Source organism: Sinocyclocheilus anshuiensis, unplaced genomic scaffold (genome assembly GCF_001515605.1).
Source record: "Sinocyclocheilus anshuiensis isolate Anshui unplaced genomic scaffold, SAMN03320099.WGS_v1.1 scaffold2951, whole genome shotgun sequence".
NCBI lineage: Eukaryota > Metazoa > Chordata > Actinopteri > Cypriniformes > Cyprinidae > Sinocyclocheilus > Sinocyclocheilus anshuiensis.
In genome coordinates this window covers 41,708-59,434 of record NW_015552766.1, presented here as the reverse complement: position 1 = coordinate 59,434, position 17,727 = coordinate 41,708, and the positions used below count along the sequence as shown (strand labels likewise).

General features: G+C 36.7%; 2 protein-coding genes and 1 long non-coding RNA gene across 8 annotated transcripts; 2 read left to right on the top strand and 1 right to left on the bottom strand.

Annotated features, from left to right (window-relative positions):
- Positions 1–279: 279 nt before the first annotated feature.
- LOC107667901 (stromelysin-3-like) lies at positions 280–5,579 on the top strand (the record flags this gene model as incomplete). Its single annotated transcript, XM_016459641.1, has 6 exons — positions 280–423; positions 1,187–1,320; positions 1,941–2,152; positions 2,477–2,681; positions 3,872–4,135; positions 4,873–5,579. Coding segments are annotated over 6 exons (1,078 nt in total), but the record flags the coding sequence as incomplete, so codon positions are not given.
- A 671-nt stretch (positions 5,580–6,250) lies between these two features.
- LOC107667906 (uncharacterized) lies at positions 6,251–6,824 on the top strand. Its single transcript, XR_001631827.1, has 2 exons — positions 6,251–6,396; positions 6,500–6,824. It is a non-coding gene; the product is annotated as an uncharacterized LOC107667906 (long non-coding RNA).
- A 719-nt stretch (positions 6,825–7,543) lies between these two features.
- Positions 7,544–15,231, bottom strand: LOC107667904 (SWI/SNF-related matrix-associated actin-dependent regulator of chromatin subfamily B member 1-A-like). 6 transcript variants are annotated; one of them, XM_016459644.1, is made up of 10 exons: positions 15,090–15,231; positions 14,670–14,781; positions 14,495–14,556; positions 13,273–13,340; positions 10,996–11,133; positions 9,876–10,003; positions 9,597–9,763; positions 8,761–8,951; positions 8,150–8,281; positions 7,544–7,950 (listed from the first exon to the last, which is right to left on the bottom strand). In XM_016459644.1, exons 1-10 carry the CDS (start codon positions 15,171–15,173, stop codon positions 7,911–7,913), a joined length of 1,122 nt encoding a protein of 373 aa, XP_016315130.1. In that variant the 5' UTR covers positions 15,174–15,231; the 3' UTR covers positions 7,544–7,910. The 6 variants fall into 6 exon arrangements, with proteins under 6 accessions (XP_016315130.1, XP_016315131.1, XP_016315134.1 ...); XM_016459645.1 differs by having other exon boundaries at positions 13,273–13,358; positions 14,513–14,556; XM_016459648.1 differs by having other exon boundaries at positions 14,495–14,535.
- Positions 15,232–17,727: the final 2,496 nt, after the last annotated feature.

The window sequence follows — 17,727 nt, the reverse complement described above, 5'->3', positions numbered from 1 at the left end:
TTGACCTGTTGTGGAACAGTGTTGTAAATACAACTTAACCACTTATTTCTAGTCATGTCCTCTTTTGGAAGGCCAAACAAAGTAGATTCGCTTTCACAACGAAACACACAGCGTCACACATGGCGAGCTAGAGTGAGCGTCGGCCGGAGGTCTAGAGGGAGCGGCGGCGGGCGGGCTTGAGAACGGCACGGCCGGCGGATTCGACGAAGGAGCGGCCGGCGGGCTTGCAACAACCACATGTGCAAGGATTTGAGTATGACTGTGTCTATGTGTGTTCAGAATCCAGCGTTTCCCATGGCAGATGAGGGAGGATAAAGTAAAGCGGGTTTTACAGGAAGCTCTCAAGGTTTGGAGTGATGTCACACCCCTCACCTTTACTGAGGTTATCAACCAAGAGGCCGACATAGTCATTGACTTTGCAAGGTAACAAAAAAAATCAACCTTCAATATGCCTAGGTGTAACAGAGTGAAGCAGTTTAAGTCATTTTTGCTTTTGGTCTCTGGCTCCTGTTCATCTTCCTAAACTGATATGATAGTAGTCTGGTGAATTTCATATTGACACCTGAGTGCCATGTAAAATCATATTCTCAGTTAAGTTGTTTTGGAAATACCCTCTTCACAGGTGTATTTGTCATCCTTGATTAATTGATCCTGCAAACAAATACAAGGGTTACAAGATAAAGTGAGTACTAGTGTAGTATTCAATATAGTATGATAGTATAGTACAGCACAGTATAGTAAAGTAAAATATAAATTATGAAATACTTTAAAATACTTTTACTGTAAAATATAAAATATATAGTATAATACAGCAGAGTATACAATTTAGTATAATAAGTTTGGGACTTGTGTATCTCACACGACTCTACATTATTTAACACGGAAATATTTTTCATATTTCATATAACAGATTTTCATATTTATGTCTTTAGGTATAAAACTAAAGAAATTAATAAGTGAACAAATTTTAAATATATCACATATCACATCCAGTAGTTCTTAATGTCAGTCTATTTTCTGCTATGTTAATACTGGCAGAAAATAGTTAACACTGAATATTTAGTTCAAGTCACACGTATAAATGGGGAATGTAGTGCTTTAACTTGTTTATTTTTATGTGATAGTCCTACTGTGATGCAAAGATATTAAATAGTGAGTATATGTGTGGGTGTGTTTTCCATATAAGGTACTGGCATGGTGATAATTTGCCCTTTGATGGCCCCGGTGGGATCCTGGCTCATGCTTTTTTCCCGAGAACACATCGGGAGGGAGACATTCATTTTGACTATGATGAGTCCTGGACGGTTGGCAATGAACTTGGTAAGTTGCAGAATATTCATCTTACTGCTTCACTGCCTGCCACTCACTTGGAAAACTGGAAATCTCAAATACAGATAAGACGCATTGTAAAGGAATGAATCAGTGAATGTATTATAGATTCTGTTTTCAAAAAATTACCTGGAAAGTTTGGATACATCTCTGATACGTTTTAAGTTTTTTGCATATTTGGCTCCAACCTTAAACCCAATCCACATCCATATGGGATTTGACAGATTAAACTGATTAAAGCGATTAATATGTTTTTCTTTTTCATACAAATGCATGACATCATACAAGGTTTGTGTTATTTTAAGGTTGCTGCACCTTTTGAGTTCATGGTGAGATGTCACCATAGACACGAGCAAAGGCAAGATGTCTGGTTTTCCGTCCTCTCAGTCCACACTGACAGCTACTCTCAGCTGTTGAATGAGAAAGTCTTCTGGCATCACGCTGACATTTACATCATTACTACAGAAACCGATGTAGATGCACCAGATGTTGATGACCCTGTCTGAACAAACAGATCAGAACAAACAAAATGACAGTCATTCCTTAAGATCAGATATAAAAGCCAAATCAGATTTGTGTGAAAATGCCTAATTTTAAATGTCATTCTACAGGAACTGATCTTCTTCAGGTGGCAGCACATGAGTTTGGTCATGTCCTGGGTCTACAGCATTCTCTGGAGCCTGGAGCCTTAATGTCCCCATTTTACAGCTTCTCTTATCCTCTCCAGCTCAGTGAGGATGACAAGAAAGGGATTCAATACCTCTATGGCCTGCAAGCCCCGGTCCAAATCCCTACAGAAACCAATGAGATTATCACCAGTGCAGTGAGTCACTGAACATTTAAACATTTAAAAAATTACACATTTAAAAGAATGTAGACAGCAACATCAACAGCATTGCCATAATGTTGATTACCACAAAAGATAATTAAAATTTTTTATTTTTTTTTAAAGAAAACCAGAGGAAATTCATAATTATTTTTTGTGGTAATCATTATTAATGTTATAAATATATTGCAATTGTATTGTATTATAATTATTATTGTATTAAGCCCAAAATATTCCTAAAACATCACATATTTTAAATCAGTTTGTGCCCTTCATTCTCACTTACGTTATCCCATCTTCTCTCGCTGTCACTGTTTGTAGCCTGACGCTTGTCACACAGACTTCGATGCTGTGTCTGTAATCCGTGGGGAATTGTTCTTCTTCAAGGCCAGCTATGCCTGGCGCATCAGGGAGGGCCGTCTGCAGGCGGGATACCCTGCCCTGGCCTCTCGACACTGGAGGGGCATTCCAGAAAATATAGGTGCCACCTATGAAGACAAAAAGGGCAATATCTGGTTCTTTGAAGGTAGGTGAGTTCAGCACCAGTGGCTGACTGTGGTGATTTGTGGTTGGAGGACAGGATTAGACAGGCCTGGTTATATACATATCTATGGTAATGGGTGGTGCGGTACTTCCCCTTGACCCATATCTGAAGCATCCTGCTTTGTGCCTCTAATGCAGGGCATGATAAAACACGAGCACACAGAACACATGCTAGTAACAACAGATAAATATATGTGTTGTGCAGTGCAGTACCAAAACAGTACTATACATTTATAGGTGGTTATTGTATCTCAGATGGAACTTGTGAATTTCACAGAATGAAATGTATCATTTCAAGATTGAAAATTTGGGTTAAACTTTACTCTGTGCATTTAGAACAGGAATAGCATTGGTTCAGTGAGTCAAACATGTGGTATGTTGATGTGAATGTACTTGATTATGATTATGATTATCACTCGAGACAATTTTATAGACAAAAGGTGTTTGTGGATCCTTAAAAAGCATTAAAACATCTTAAATTAACTTTTCCATAATTTATGGCCATAAAAGTCTAAACATGCCATTTTGTGATCTGTATAACATTTAAGATTATTTACTGTCTCTCAGCTTTTTTATACTGATTTATAAGATAACTGCTGTTAAAAATAATCTAAGCCATTTTAGAATATTGAATATCATTCAAAAGCTGAAAAATATCAGAACCTTTTTATTTTTTATTTAATCACCCAGCAACTGGACGTTTAAGTTATGACATGACATTTTGATTAAAAATTACAAGGTCAAAAAACAAAATGTATAAAATAAAATAAATGCACATACACAATCATTTGTTCACAATAAGATCATTAAGATGCATTTAGAAATTAAGAAATGTAGAAATTAAGATGCATGTTGTGAATTTTCATTTCATGCTGACTTTGAACATGCAGATAGACTAATACATAATTTTTCATTTAATCAGTTTTTCATCTTTTTTTCATTACATTGAACAAATGTTTAATACTGTGTAGTTTTAAATTGTGTAATCAGATAGAAATTCTTTAGATGGAGTCTGATTTGCCTTTGTTTGTTTTACAGAAGTGCAATGAATTTGCAGATCAATAACAAATAATAGGCAAACAATGCTAAAATAGAATATAGCGACAGTTATATTGAATTAAAATACTACATTAATGCAGTTATATTTACTCTTTACCATATGTCCTCTGTTAGGTTCCAACTACTGGGTGTTTGATGCAGAACTCAAGATAAAAGGACCAGACCCTCTCCAGACTATAGGCCTTCCTGTCACACACATTCAGGCTGCACTGCGCTTAAAGGAGCACCACGGCCACCATACATACTTCTTCAAGTCAGGAAAGTACTGGCGTTTGGATTCCCAAGAGAACAGAGTGGACACAGCCTTCCCACGCAGCATCCAGCAGGACTGGTGGGGCATCCCTGATGAGATTGATGCTGCCTTCCAGGATGCGAATGGTACTTCAAGCTCAGCCTTTTTAATACATATTAGTAAATGTTAATATTAACATGAAAGAAATCAAGCTGTGTAAGTTAAGAAAGTTAGTTGAATCTGTGTTTTTTTAATGAATCATTTGAGTGACTGATTCAATATACCATTCAAAAGTCACTTGCTTCTTTTCGGAATGAATCGGTTTTGAATGAATCGTTTGAATTAATAGTTTAGTGACTAATATTAAAATACTTGTCTCCACCTACTGGCTGTTTTAGTTTAATATTTAAAGTAGAATTTCAGTCAAATGTTATGTTTAAATATTAAAAATGTTATTTTTAGAATTATTTATGTAATACAAAATGTGTTTGTGGGTCAAAGTGACTCAAAAGATGGAGTTGGTCATGTTCACAAAGTCACTCATGAATAGCATCCTAATTTCCTGCCGAAATTATGCTGCTTCAATCCATGACAGGGAATCGGCAGAGAAAATGGCAGTCATTTGATCTGTCACTGCTCAGCCAATTTTAATTGGTGAGTGTGACAGACCTCTGACAGAAGAGGGCGATATTTCAGCAGCAATAGTCAGTGACAGTTGTTTAGAATCAAGTTTTGTTACACCACATACTTGTGCATACTCACAGTTCTGATTTATAATGACTAAGTATGTAGTTGTGCAATATTCTGCAATATTAATACATTGTGTTATGAATTCCCATTTCCCATTAATGAATTTTCTTGCAAACGGTGGTATGCTCCACAGGCTTTGCCGTCTTCATCAGCCGTCGGCAGTACTGGAGGTTTGACCCAGTTCAGCGTAAGGTTTTGGAAGGTTACCCACGCTACGTTGGTGCAGATTTCTTTGGATGTAGCATGCCATAAACCCTCAGGAAACTTTTCTGTCTCTTACAACAAGTTCTCACACTCAGGTCTAAAGCACACAGTGTAAATTTCCCTACGTTATCATGATGAGGAACTGTACTATATAAACTAAGTTCTTGTTCCCGGGCATTTCACTTCCCTTCACCTCAAAAATGTCTGATTAATCTAATTTCTTCTCAGGAAATCTTGCACATCTGAGCTTTATGAACCACGTGGAGCTATGTCTGTATTTGTTGTATTATCAAACAATCACTGTGTAAGGAGACATTTAAATGCCCTGTTGTTAAGGTGCTAAACAAGGTGCTAAAACACTTGTCAGGGATCTGTGCACTAGTTGCAATGTCCATAACTATCGAAGTTTTTTATGATTTGCTGCAAGTTGTACTGTCACTTAAACTGCAGTTTGTATTGATTAATAGAGAATAGGTCTCTCATTCAAAAAACATTTTTTCTTCTTTATTTTGCATAGGGGAAGGATTTTTTTTAAGATCACACAAACTCTTGACACATGAGCATTTGTTTATGAGACTGTATGAATAGACAAACTGGTACTCTTCAGTGCAGGACACTGACAATGTTTTAAATATTTTTTATATACAGTGGGTACGGAAAGTATTCAGACCCCCTTCAATTTTTCACTCTTTGTTATATTGCAGCCATTTGCTAAAATCATTTAAGTTAATTTTTTTTCCTCATTAATGTACACACAGCACCCCATATTGACAGAAAAACACAGAATCGTTGACATTTTTGCAGATTTATTAAAAAAGAAAAACTGAGGGGTCTGAATACTTTCCGTACCCACTGTATATATATATATATATATATATATATACTACAATAGATCCGCTTGGCATTTCTTAAGATCATCTGTGTACAATTTTTTCTCTAGTTTTTGTAGTTCTTGCACTGTTTTCTTTTCATATTTACTGTGTAAATACTTTTATATAAATTGCGTGTTGTATTTTGTAGCCTAGTGAACCAAACTGAGAGACCATTTTGAAGGCTCAGGAAACCTTTGCAGGTGTTTTGAGTTGATTAGCTGATTGGCATGTCACCATATTCTAATTTGTTGAGATAGTGAATTGGTGGGTTTTTGTTAAATGTGAGCCAAAATCATCACAATTAAAAGAACCAAAGACTTAAACTACTTCAGTCTGTGTGCATTGAATTTATTTAATACACGAGTTTCACAATGAGTTGAATTACTGAAATAAATGAACTTTTCCACAACATTCTAATTTATTGAGATGCACCTGTATGTGTATATATATATGTATATCTATATATGTATATGTGTTTGTGTATGAATAGGGATTGGTGTAGGACACATCTACTACTTCCTGGAGGATGTATTTCCTAACCAGCCCGGAGGCAGAAAGCTTCTTACCACTCCTGGAATTTTGTGAGTTTGACTATAAATATTTGAAATAATGTGTTTCATTTTTATCATTTGTTTGCCTTCAACACGGAAAACTAAATCAGAAATATTCGTTAATGTTTTGCAGTCGAGTTTTGTTTGACATGCCTCAAGAAGAGCCGAATTATGCCCCTCTTCCAGAAGACCAGAGTGGGATATCCCGGAATGGACAAGATGTAGAAGATAACGGCCAAGGTCAAAATGATGATCTTCCAAGAGAAGAAAACTGAAGGTTTCAATACCACAAAGACAGCAATAAATCTTGTCATGCTTTTAAAGTCCTCCTTGCTTTAGTTGGGGAAGTTTATGTCTGCATGTCAATTTTTGTAAGTCAGACTGTGTAATAGAAGACACTCTTTGTGTACAAAATAAATGGATCCAAATTTTGCATTCAGTGCCATGCATGTCACAAACAAGTTTTCCTTTGTTATTTTTGTTCTGGAAGAACTATGCCTTTCTGTTTTACTTCACACTACAGGGTTTGAAACAATTGCCATTTTCTCGAAGACTTCTATTTAACGAATTTTACAAAGCAGTGGTGGATGGATGGAAGGATTGGAGTTGAAAGAGAAGCCATTCAATCTCCCAAACTATAATCCATCATTTTGGAGGGGGTGCGAACTCCCACAAGAGGGCATTTTCTTGGGTACAATACAGTGGCATATCTCTTTTCCCACAACACAGTCAGCGGTGAGGCAATTGGACACATTCACAAATGTGCCGACTATCTGAAATGCCAAATTGAACTGCAGACTATGCATTTTCAACCCTGTGGCCTTTTGTTAGCACAGCACCATTGCGAAAACACAAAAAGCTTTATGCAGTGAAACTAAAAGATGGATTGTCTGGAAAAATGTGCTCCACAAAAAGATAAAATTAACTTAAAACCACAGATATATGTACATGTGTTGTGTTTTTCTCTAAATATGAATACAAATACATTTGTTTGTCTGAAGGCTGATGAATTAAGTTTTCGGTTGTATTATATTTACAATTTGATTGATTGTTCAATATTTCTGCTTTACAAATAAAAATAGATCTTATATTTTTATACCCAAATCCATAGCACTCAAGTGACCAGTTTGCTAGTTCAGAACACAATACTGAGACTCCTATTTTTTAAGACACTTGTCCCACTTGCCCCGTTGGGACTGTCCTTGCAAGTTTATTGCAAGCTTTTGGGAATGAAAAGCATTCCAAAAAAAGAGTCGGTCTTAATTATTTAAAAGCACATTATGTTTACAAAATGGCATCTATACACAAACACAAAACAAGACAAATAAAGATACCATAAAATATTCTCAATTTCAAGACAGGGACGGTCTGTCTCCAAGATGACAGATACTGGGTATCTCATAGTCAGTAACTCTGACCTGGAGGGACTGGATCTGGACTGGCCAGTGGAATGTCTCTATGATTTTATGTCAGTAATGCCGGGTTGTAGCTCTATTGCTATTTCCTCTTCAGATTTACATAGTTGTGGGAGGGGGCTGTTATTTTCACCATGCTGGGGCCGTGTTTGCAAGTCGTCTCATTCGCCTGAAACAGAAAAAGTTTGATATGAGGACTAAAACAGTCACAATATCTCCCAAATATTCAAATGAAAATCTGTACAAAGAAGTATTATTGGTCTTAGTGAAACAATAGTTTGTCATTGACATATGGCTTGCCTCTCTAGTTGGTGCACACCTGCTATGGGGCAAAACACTATCTTAAGTGAGGCAGTTAATTCTCTTACCTTGTGTTTCTGTCCTGGTCCCTGATCTTCTTCTCCATCTCAGCATCTGTCAGTGTCTCCAGCAGCGGACACCACTGGTCAGCATCACCTGTGTTTCGGATGGCAATCTCCACTGTGGGGAGAGGGTTCTCGCTACAAAAAGACAAAACACAGCATTTTAGACCCAGTTCAGAGACCAATTGTTCTTTTGAGTCAGATCTTTACTAGTAGGTTCACAAAAATGGGCTAAACAATATATGTCTTCCTCCCAGAGGAAAAACATGACCCTTCTGATGAGTTTTGTAATGTCCCAGACATTAGACACTGTCTGAAAAGATGTCTAAACTTGGAGAAAGTTCACATTCGTTTACAAGTTGTGAACACTTTCCTATGGTCTTTATCATATAAACGGAAAAACATTTAAATGAGACAAACTCACAAAACTTCTCTGTACCCATATGGGGACTATACTTTTCTGTGTTTTATCAACACACAGCAACACACAAACACTTCACTTTTTTACTACATTTTATCTTAAGCAGTGAAAAACCTTTAAAAGAATTCATGCTTGGCTACGATTGTGATAAACTGTTCCTCCTTAATAAAGGATTTGTGTGTGTACAAGTCTGAACCTGAAGGCGTAGGTCCTCTGATGCCAGCTGAGCTGACCGCGTATGCTGTATGCAATAGTGGTGACAAACTCTCCTCCCAGGCCCAGCTCAGAGCACAGCTTCAGAGCAAACGTCTCAGGAGAGTTCTCCTTCTCAGACATGTCCCATTCAAACTGGTCCACCAGAGAAATGTTCCCAACATGGATGTTTAACTACAGAGATAGAGGACAGAGAGAGAAATCAACAACAATCAAAAACCATGATAATCTATCTTTATTCAACTGAATAACTATAATACATATAATATACACTACCATTCAATAAATTATGAGATTTATTAAAAATGTATACTTTTATTTAGCAAGGACACATTAAATTGATCGAGTAGGCTCAGTAAAGCCATTTCAAATGCTGTTCTTTTGAACTTTTATAAACCAAAGAATCCTGAAAAAACTGCATCACGGTTTTCACAAAAATATTAAGCAGCATAACTGTTTTCAACACTGATTACAATAAAAATGTTTCTTGAACACTAAATCAGCATATTAGAGTGACTGAAAGATCAGGAATAAATTGCATCTTAAAATGTAACATATTTTAGAATATACGATAGAATAATAATTTGCAGTATTACAGTTCTTACTGTAATTTTGAGCAAATAAATACAGCTTTGGTGAGCATAAGAGACATAAAAAAAACACTGATATTATGAATATAGCGAGCTTTTTTAAAAATAAATGTTCAGCCTTGTGTTTCCATACATACCACCAGATGGTCAAAATAACTGAGTAATGAGATATGATGTTTAAAAATGGGATTACTGAAATTAAGGTGACTTGACAGAATGACGCATGTACCTTAATGATGACTCTCTGGTCCATCTGCTCATCCAGTATGCTGTCTGTGGAGTAGGACTCTATCTGCTGTCTGATGGCCGAGGCAATGGCTGGAACAAAGGTCAGTGGGCTCAGATCCAGATCGTCGCAAAGGATTTCAGCAAACATCTCCGGAGTCATTAGCTTCTCTATCGGGTCAAGGAAAATATTAGAGTTCAGGCACTTGTGTAATGCGGAATAAAAAAACATTCAAAAATAACTTCAATGAATGCTGCTCAGGACATATGTAAGGGAGTCTACCATTCATGTTCCATGTGAAAGCATCACGCAGCTTCTGCCCATCAATCTCCATGTCCAGACGGATGGGCACCAGGATCTCAGGCTGAATGGCGTTCTCATGAATGACTGCAGGGTCATGATCATCAAAGCTGTAATAGCACAAATCCAGGGGACAAACACAGTAAGACAATGAAACTAGTGATATTATATACAGGGTTAGGACAAAAGAAAGTGATATAATTTTTGTAGGCTACAGTAAAAACAAAACAAAAAAACATTCCAATTATCTTGTATCTTTTTGTTGTTTATATTCTGCAAGTTTTATATCAGTGTAGAATAAGTTTTAATTAACTAAAAATCTCAATATTCACCTTGAATACCCTGTTTCTGCAAAAATCACACAGAGAGCTCCACAAATAAATCCAACATCCATGAAAGAGCTGCAATTGCTACAACTTTAATCACAAAATGCAATAATTATGGTGTCATGATCAAGAAACCTGAACAGTTGGAGCATCAAGATGAACTTCAACATCTGCCCTGGCCAGACAAATCCCCTGACTTGAATACTGGAATACCAATCCACTGTGGGCAGTTTTCGGAGAGAAGAGCGAGAAGCAGATTCCCTTCTCCAAAATATCTCAGACAACTGGCAGATGTTTTGACAGACAACATTCAACTGAAGACTATTCAAAAGTTGGATGAATATATTCTAAGAAAGCTGGAAGCTGTATTGAAGTCAAATGGTGGTAAAACATCTTAATAAAGAAATACTGCCTATCTCCCAGGTGTTCACATTACTTTGTCCAACCCCTGTATATATAACCTTTGAAATTCCTATTGACTTCCATAATATTTTTTGTCCATGCAAAGTCAATGGGACCTGAAATATCTTCTTTTGTGTTTCACAGAAGAAAGGCATACAGGTTTGGAACAACTTGAGAGGACATTAAAGGATGACAGCATTTTCTTTTTTGGGTAAACTATCACTTTAAGCAGACATAAAACATCATTACGGGAGTCATAATGTTTTCACATGCTGTCAAAAACTGATGAACTTCTGAGTCCATCACTTTATGAACAGTGATGCTAAGCTCAAAGTGAAATTGAATTTTTTTGCCCATTAGAAAAAAAGTCTCACCAGAGCGGGAAGGTCCTTTTTTTGTCACGCCCCAGTCGATTGCGGTTAATAGTGGTGGAGCAAGGCACAGCGTCCAAATGATGGGAACTATTGGGAAGAGTGGGCACCCACTGACTGTTTCTCTTGGCTTTCTGCTCCCTGTGAAGGAAACCATGTGTTAAAGGGGTCATATGATGCGATTTCAATTTTTCCTTTCTCTTTGGAGTGTTACAAGCTCTTGGTGCATAAAGAAGATCTGTAAAGTTGCAAAGACTAAAGTCTCAAATCCAAAGAGATATTCTTTATTTAAAAAAAATAAAAATAAAAAAAAAAATAAAAATCGCCGGATCGGCTTTCACCGTGGACGAAACGGAGTCCAGCCCGGGGTCGTCACATGTGGTTGCCGCAAACCCGTCGGCCGCTCCTTCGTCGAATCCGCCGGCCGCCGCTCACTCTAGCCCGCTGTGTGTGACGCTGTGTGTTTCGTTGTGAAAGCAAAACTACTTTGTTTGGCCTTCCAAAAGAGGACACGACTAGAAATCAGTGGTTATGTTGTATTTACAACACTGTTCCAGAACAGTTCAACCCAAATATTCAGATGTGTGCAGCACATTTTATGGAGGACTGTTTCCTGATCCTGGGAGAGTATACTACAATGCCGGCTGTTCTGACTCAAAGACTGTAAGTACGTTTTTTATATTTAAAGAGTTTTTATATTTTATATACAGGTGCATCTCAATAAATTAGAATGTCGTGGAAAAATTCATTTATTTCAGTAATTCAACTCAAATTGTGAAACTCGAAGTACACTCTTAACATCAGTCAGTCAAGCATTATAATATGATAATCAAGTATTGTTTAATAATAGAAGTTTAGTAAATAGAATTAAAACTTGGTAACTATGTATGAATGCAAATTAGTAATTTTAACTGAACTTAGGACTGGTGGTGGTGCTTTTTTTTTGGTCATTCAGGGAAAAAAACGAATAATAATAATAATAATATACGAATTCTACTAAAAAGAACCATATAAAACGCACCAAGGATTAACAAGCTGCTGGATTCATGAATGTTAATCAGGTTGTATGCGTTCGCTGGAACTGATTTGCTGAAATCAAAACAGGGACAATAATAAGTGAGCGCCAGCCAATGAGATTTCATTGCTCATTAGTTCTGCCCACTACCGGAGAACCCGGCAGGTCACACTACAGTTTACGTTACGCCAAATACACAAACACAGGTGCGCTGCGCATCCATTGAGATGAAATGGAAAATATCACAGATCGCTTGACAGAGAATGATACTCTGAAGCGCTCAGAGTGTTTGGCGAGTGAAAATATATCTGTGCTAAACTTATACTTAGCCTCCAACTCACACACTGGCGAGTAAAATCTGAGAATTTATTAGCCATTGGCTGATATTAGACATCATTTAGTCGCCCAGAGTGAAGATTTAGTCGCATTTGCGAGTGATTTACTAACAATGTAGAGGGTTGTGATAGCTGGCAAATCACCGCACACCTCGCTTTTCAGACCGATGAGCTTTGTAAAAATCGACGCGTTTCAGAAAAGCGGGGCATAGAGGAGAAACAATAATGTACAGTATGTGGAAAATAATGTGTTTTTTGAACCTTAAACCGCATAAACACATTTCATTACACAGCAACATCATATGACCCCTTTAAAGCAGATGTTCTGTCATTCAACAACTACGGCTGGATGAAGAACAAAACAAAACAAAAGACCTTATAATAAACAACAGAATGTTATTGTCCATTGGTGTGGATGCTAATATATTTATTGTTACAGTTGTTTTAATAGTTATTGTTCTTGGTGTGAACGGGCCTTATGTCCACTAAATACTGTACCATAAGACTAATTTCCTCACTCATGCCATAACCCCAAAATATTTACAGGTCTCTGTGTAGCATTTTCCTATTTAAAACATATGTCGAGGATGTTTATGTATTGATAAACTGGTGCATAAAATTATTATATGATTCTTTCTTTTGGGTTGTTTGTTGAAATGAATTTTTTTTTTTCATAAATTAAGATATTTATATGAATGTAATTTATCTCTTGCAAAAACAAGAGGAAAGGAGAACCCCAACGAAAGAAGCTTATTGCACTAAATGTCTTATTTTTATCTACATAATGTAACAAGAGTACAATTATAGTCAATTATGAAAAATGTAATTGTTGTCATTTGTGTTATGCATAAGAATCCTCTGTAATTACCATGTTCAAATATGAAGCAAGTGTGAATGCATTTTCTTCATCAAAGGTGAGAAAAGGTTTACCTGAGATAGGATGGAGGTTCAGTGCTGATGGACACAGCCTTGTACTTCTCATCATGCCCCTCAAATATCTCCTCTACTTCGAAGGCCTTCAGCAGCGTCACACTGGTGGCTAAAGTGGTGTAACCGTGATCTAACACAAAACATTGCTTATACTGTAAGATAGAAAGTGCCACTTCCAGCTAACTTTAACCCTTTTAAGTCCTCAGAACTTTTATCAAATGTTTACAGTGAATTCACACTTACCGTGAGATGATGCTACTATTTTCTTTCTCTCCTCTACTGTCGCTAGTCTTCTTGAGAGTGATGGGTAGCGCTTATATAAAGACCCTCTGAACATACGTAAGTAATTCCCCACCTAAACACAGACATAATGGAACAGGGCTGACTAAATAATTAGCCGTAGTTCTGTCAGTGTCTGTACTCGTTATCTCTGGTGAACTCGCATCGTGTAATAATACAACTACACCGCAAAGGACACCCCTATACCTGATGTGTAAAACGCCAGGACTGACTCCTTTCAATGAATCATCAGTTAGCGATCTTATCCCAATCGACAGTAATCTTAGCAAGCTAGCTGATGTATTAGCACTCAATGCAACACAATATGCGGTTTATACAAACATAAATCCTCGTAAAAACAGCTTAGCGAGTTAAATTACACACCTCTGATCCAATCATGTAAAATTCGTCATCCTCCTCTAGTTGGAATTTAATAGGTTTCTGTCCGTATGTTTTGCTTAACGCCATATTGAACGTTAGCGCAACTCGTTCCGAGCGCACGATCTGTTTGGCGCAGGAAAATGACGTATGAGGGCTCCGAATTTAATTTTAAAGAGTTACTCAACAATTAAAGAATAACAAATCTCCAGGCAACGACGGGCTAACCGGTGAATTTTATAAGACTTTTTCTAGTCTTATTGTTAGTATTTGTTGAAGCTATACAAAATGGTGAATTGCCTGTTTCATTAAACCAAGGAATTATGATTCCCAAACCTAATAAAGACAAGTTATTCATTGAAAATTGGAGGCCTATTAGTTTATTAAATAATGACAGTAAATTGTTTGCAATGATTTTTGCTAGAAGACCGAAGCAAGGTTTAGACAAAATAATTGATATAGAACAGTCTGGGTTTATGCAAGGCCGGCATATCAGGAATAATATTAGACTAGGGGAAGTCGTGGCCTAATGGTTAGAGAGTCAGACTCGTAACCCCTCAAATATCTCCTCTACTTCGAAGGCCTTCAGCAGCGTCACACTGGTGGCTAAAGTGGTGTAACCGTGATCTAACACAAAACATTGCTTATACTGTAAGATAGAAAGTGCCACTTCCAGCTAACTTTAACCCTTTTAAGTCCTCAGAACTTTTATCAAATGTTTACAGTGAATTCACACTTACCGTGAGATGATGCTACTATTTTCTTTCTCTCCTCTACTGTCGCTAGTCTTCTTGAGAGTGATGGGTAGCGCTTATATAAAGACCCTCTGAACATACGTAAGTAATTCCCCACCTAAACACAGACATAATGGAACAGGGCTGACTAAATAATTAGCCGTAGTTCTGTCAGTGTCTGTACTCGTTATCTCTGGTGAACTCGCATCGTGTAATAATACAACTACACCGCAAAGGACACCCCTATACCTGATGTGTAAAACGCCAGGACTGACTCCTTTCAATGAATCATCAGTTAGCGATCTTATCCCAATCGACAGTAATCTTAGCAAGCTAGCTGATGTATTAGCACTCAATGCAACACAATATGCGGTTTATACAAACATAAATCCTCGTAAAAACAGCTTAGCGAGTTAAATTACACACCTCTGATCCAATCATGTAAAATTCGTCATCCTCCTCTAGTTGGAATTTAATAGGTTTCTGTCCGTATGTTTTGCTTAACGCCATATTGAACGTTAGCGCAACTCGTTCCGAGCGCACGATCTGTTTGGCGCAGGAAAATGACGTATGAGGGCTCCGAATTTAATTTTAAAGAGTTACTCAACAATTAAAGAATAACAAATCTCCAGGCAACGACGGGCTAACCGGTGAATTTTATAAGACTTTTTCTAGTCTTATTGTTAGTATTTGTTGAAGCTATACAAAATGGTGAATTGCCTGTTTCATTAAACCAAGGAATTATGATTCCCAAACCTAATAAAGACAAGTTATTCATTGAAAATTGGAGGCCTATTAGTTTATTAAATAATGACAGTAAATTGTTTGCAATGATTTTTGCTAGAAGACCGAAGCAAGGTTTAGACAAAATAATTGATATAGAACAGTCTGGGTTTATGCAAGGCCGGCATATCAGGAATAATATTAGACTAGGGGAAGTCGTGGCCTAATGGTTAGAGAGTCAGACTCGTAACCCAAAGGTTGCGGGTTCAAGTCTCGTACCGGCAGGGATTGTAGGTGGGGGGAGTGAATGTACAGCGCTCTCTCTCACCTTCAATATCACGACTGAGGTGCCCTTGAGCAAGGCACCGAACCCCCAACTGCTCCCCGGGCGCCGCAGCATAAATGGCTGCCCACTGCTCCGGGTGTGTGTTCACTGCTGTGTGTGTGTGTTCACTGCTGTGTGTGTGCACTTTGGATGGGATAAATGCAGAGCACTAATTCCAAGTATGGGTCACCATACTTGGCCACGTCACATCACGTCACTAGTCTTAGATATGATTGATTATAATCACTTTATTGAGGATGATATTTTTATTCTATTTATTGATTTCTATAAAGCATTTGATACGGTGATTCATAATTTTATTTTCAAAGTTATTAAATTGTTTGGTTTTGGAGATATGTTTTTGAAAGCAGTTAAACCATTGTATAGTGGGTGTAATAGTTCTGTCAAACTTGCTCATGGTACCTCACAAAGATTTGATATTCATCGTGGCATTAGGCAAGGATGCCCTCTCTCTCCTTTTTTATTTTTGGTAGTCACTCAGGTTTTAGCATCGCATATAAAAAGAAATCAATTGAATGGTATCACAGCTTTAGGTTTACAGTTTAAACTTAGCCAGTTTGCTGATGGCACTACAGTGTTTTTGAAAAACAAATTTGAAGTACCAAAAATAATTAGATATATTGATTTAGATAACTCTGTATTATTTCCCCTCAAAGATTGCTCCTCTTCAGAAATAGAGAATATTCCAGTTAAACATAAATTAACATATTTAGGTGTAATAATTTGTAAAAATGAAAAACATAGGAGTCAGTTAAATTTTGAACCAATTATTGAGAAAACTAAACAAAGTTATTAAATTGTTTGGTTTTGGAGATATGTTTTTGAAAGCAGTTCAAACATTGTATCGTGGGTGTAATAGTTCTGTCAAACTTGCTCATGGTACCTCACAAAGATTTGATATTCATCGTGGCATTAGGCAAGGATGCCCTCTCTCTCCTTTTTTATTTTTGTTAGTCACTCAGGTTTTAGCATCGCATATAAAAAGAAATCAATTTAATGGTATCACAGCTTTAGGTGTACAGTTTAAACTTAGCCAGTTTGCTGATGACACTACAGTGTTTTTGAAAAACAAATTTGAAGTACCAAAAATAATTAGATATACTGAGGAATTCACTGGTGTTTCAGGCCTTAAAATGAATTTAGATAAATCTGTATTATTTCCCATCAAAGATTGCTCCTCTTCAGAAATAGAGAATATTCCAGGTAAGCATAAATTAATATATTTAGGTGTAATACTTTGTAAAAACGAAAAATATAGGAGTCAGTTAAATTTGGAACCAATTATTGAGAAAACTAAAAAGAAATTTAATTTGTGGTTAATGAGGGACATCTCAATATTTGGGAGGGTATTATTGTCAAAGGCGGAAGGTATATCTAGATCTGTCTACACATCATTGTCGTTAGATGCGCCTCCCAAGATTATTAAAGATCTAGAACAGATTCTTTATAACTTTATTTGGAGAAAAAACCCCACATTATTTAAAAAAGGAGGTAATTTGTAATCCTAAAGAGCAAGATTATAAGGAATGCTCTTTGTTCTGTGTCCCTACCTGCAGCAAGATTTTTTTGGTCTTCTTTATTTGGTAATATCTCTTGGGTTAAAGCATGGAAACTGCCAAATAAGTTTTGTATCAATAACAAAATGAAGGAAGTGTCTTACAAAATACTTCATCGAATTTATCCTGCTAAGCATGTTTTGGAAAGATTAAACTTAATATTTCATATACCTGTGAATGTTGTGGTCAAGAAAAAGAAACTATTTTGCATCTTTTTTTTCATTGTATTTACTCGAGATTATTTTGGAAGGATTTGGAATTCTATATTAACAGAAAAATAGAGTGTATGATAGAAATGTGTATATTTGATGTACTTTTTTATACAGAAAACGAAAATTTGAATGGTAAAGAACAACATATTATACATTTGTTTATTTTGTTAGGAAAATTCCATTTACATAAGAAGAAGTGGGCTCAATGTAAACCAAATTTTGCACAT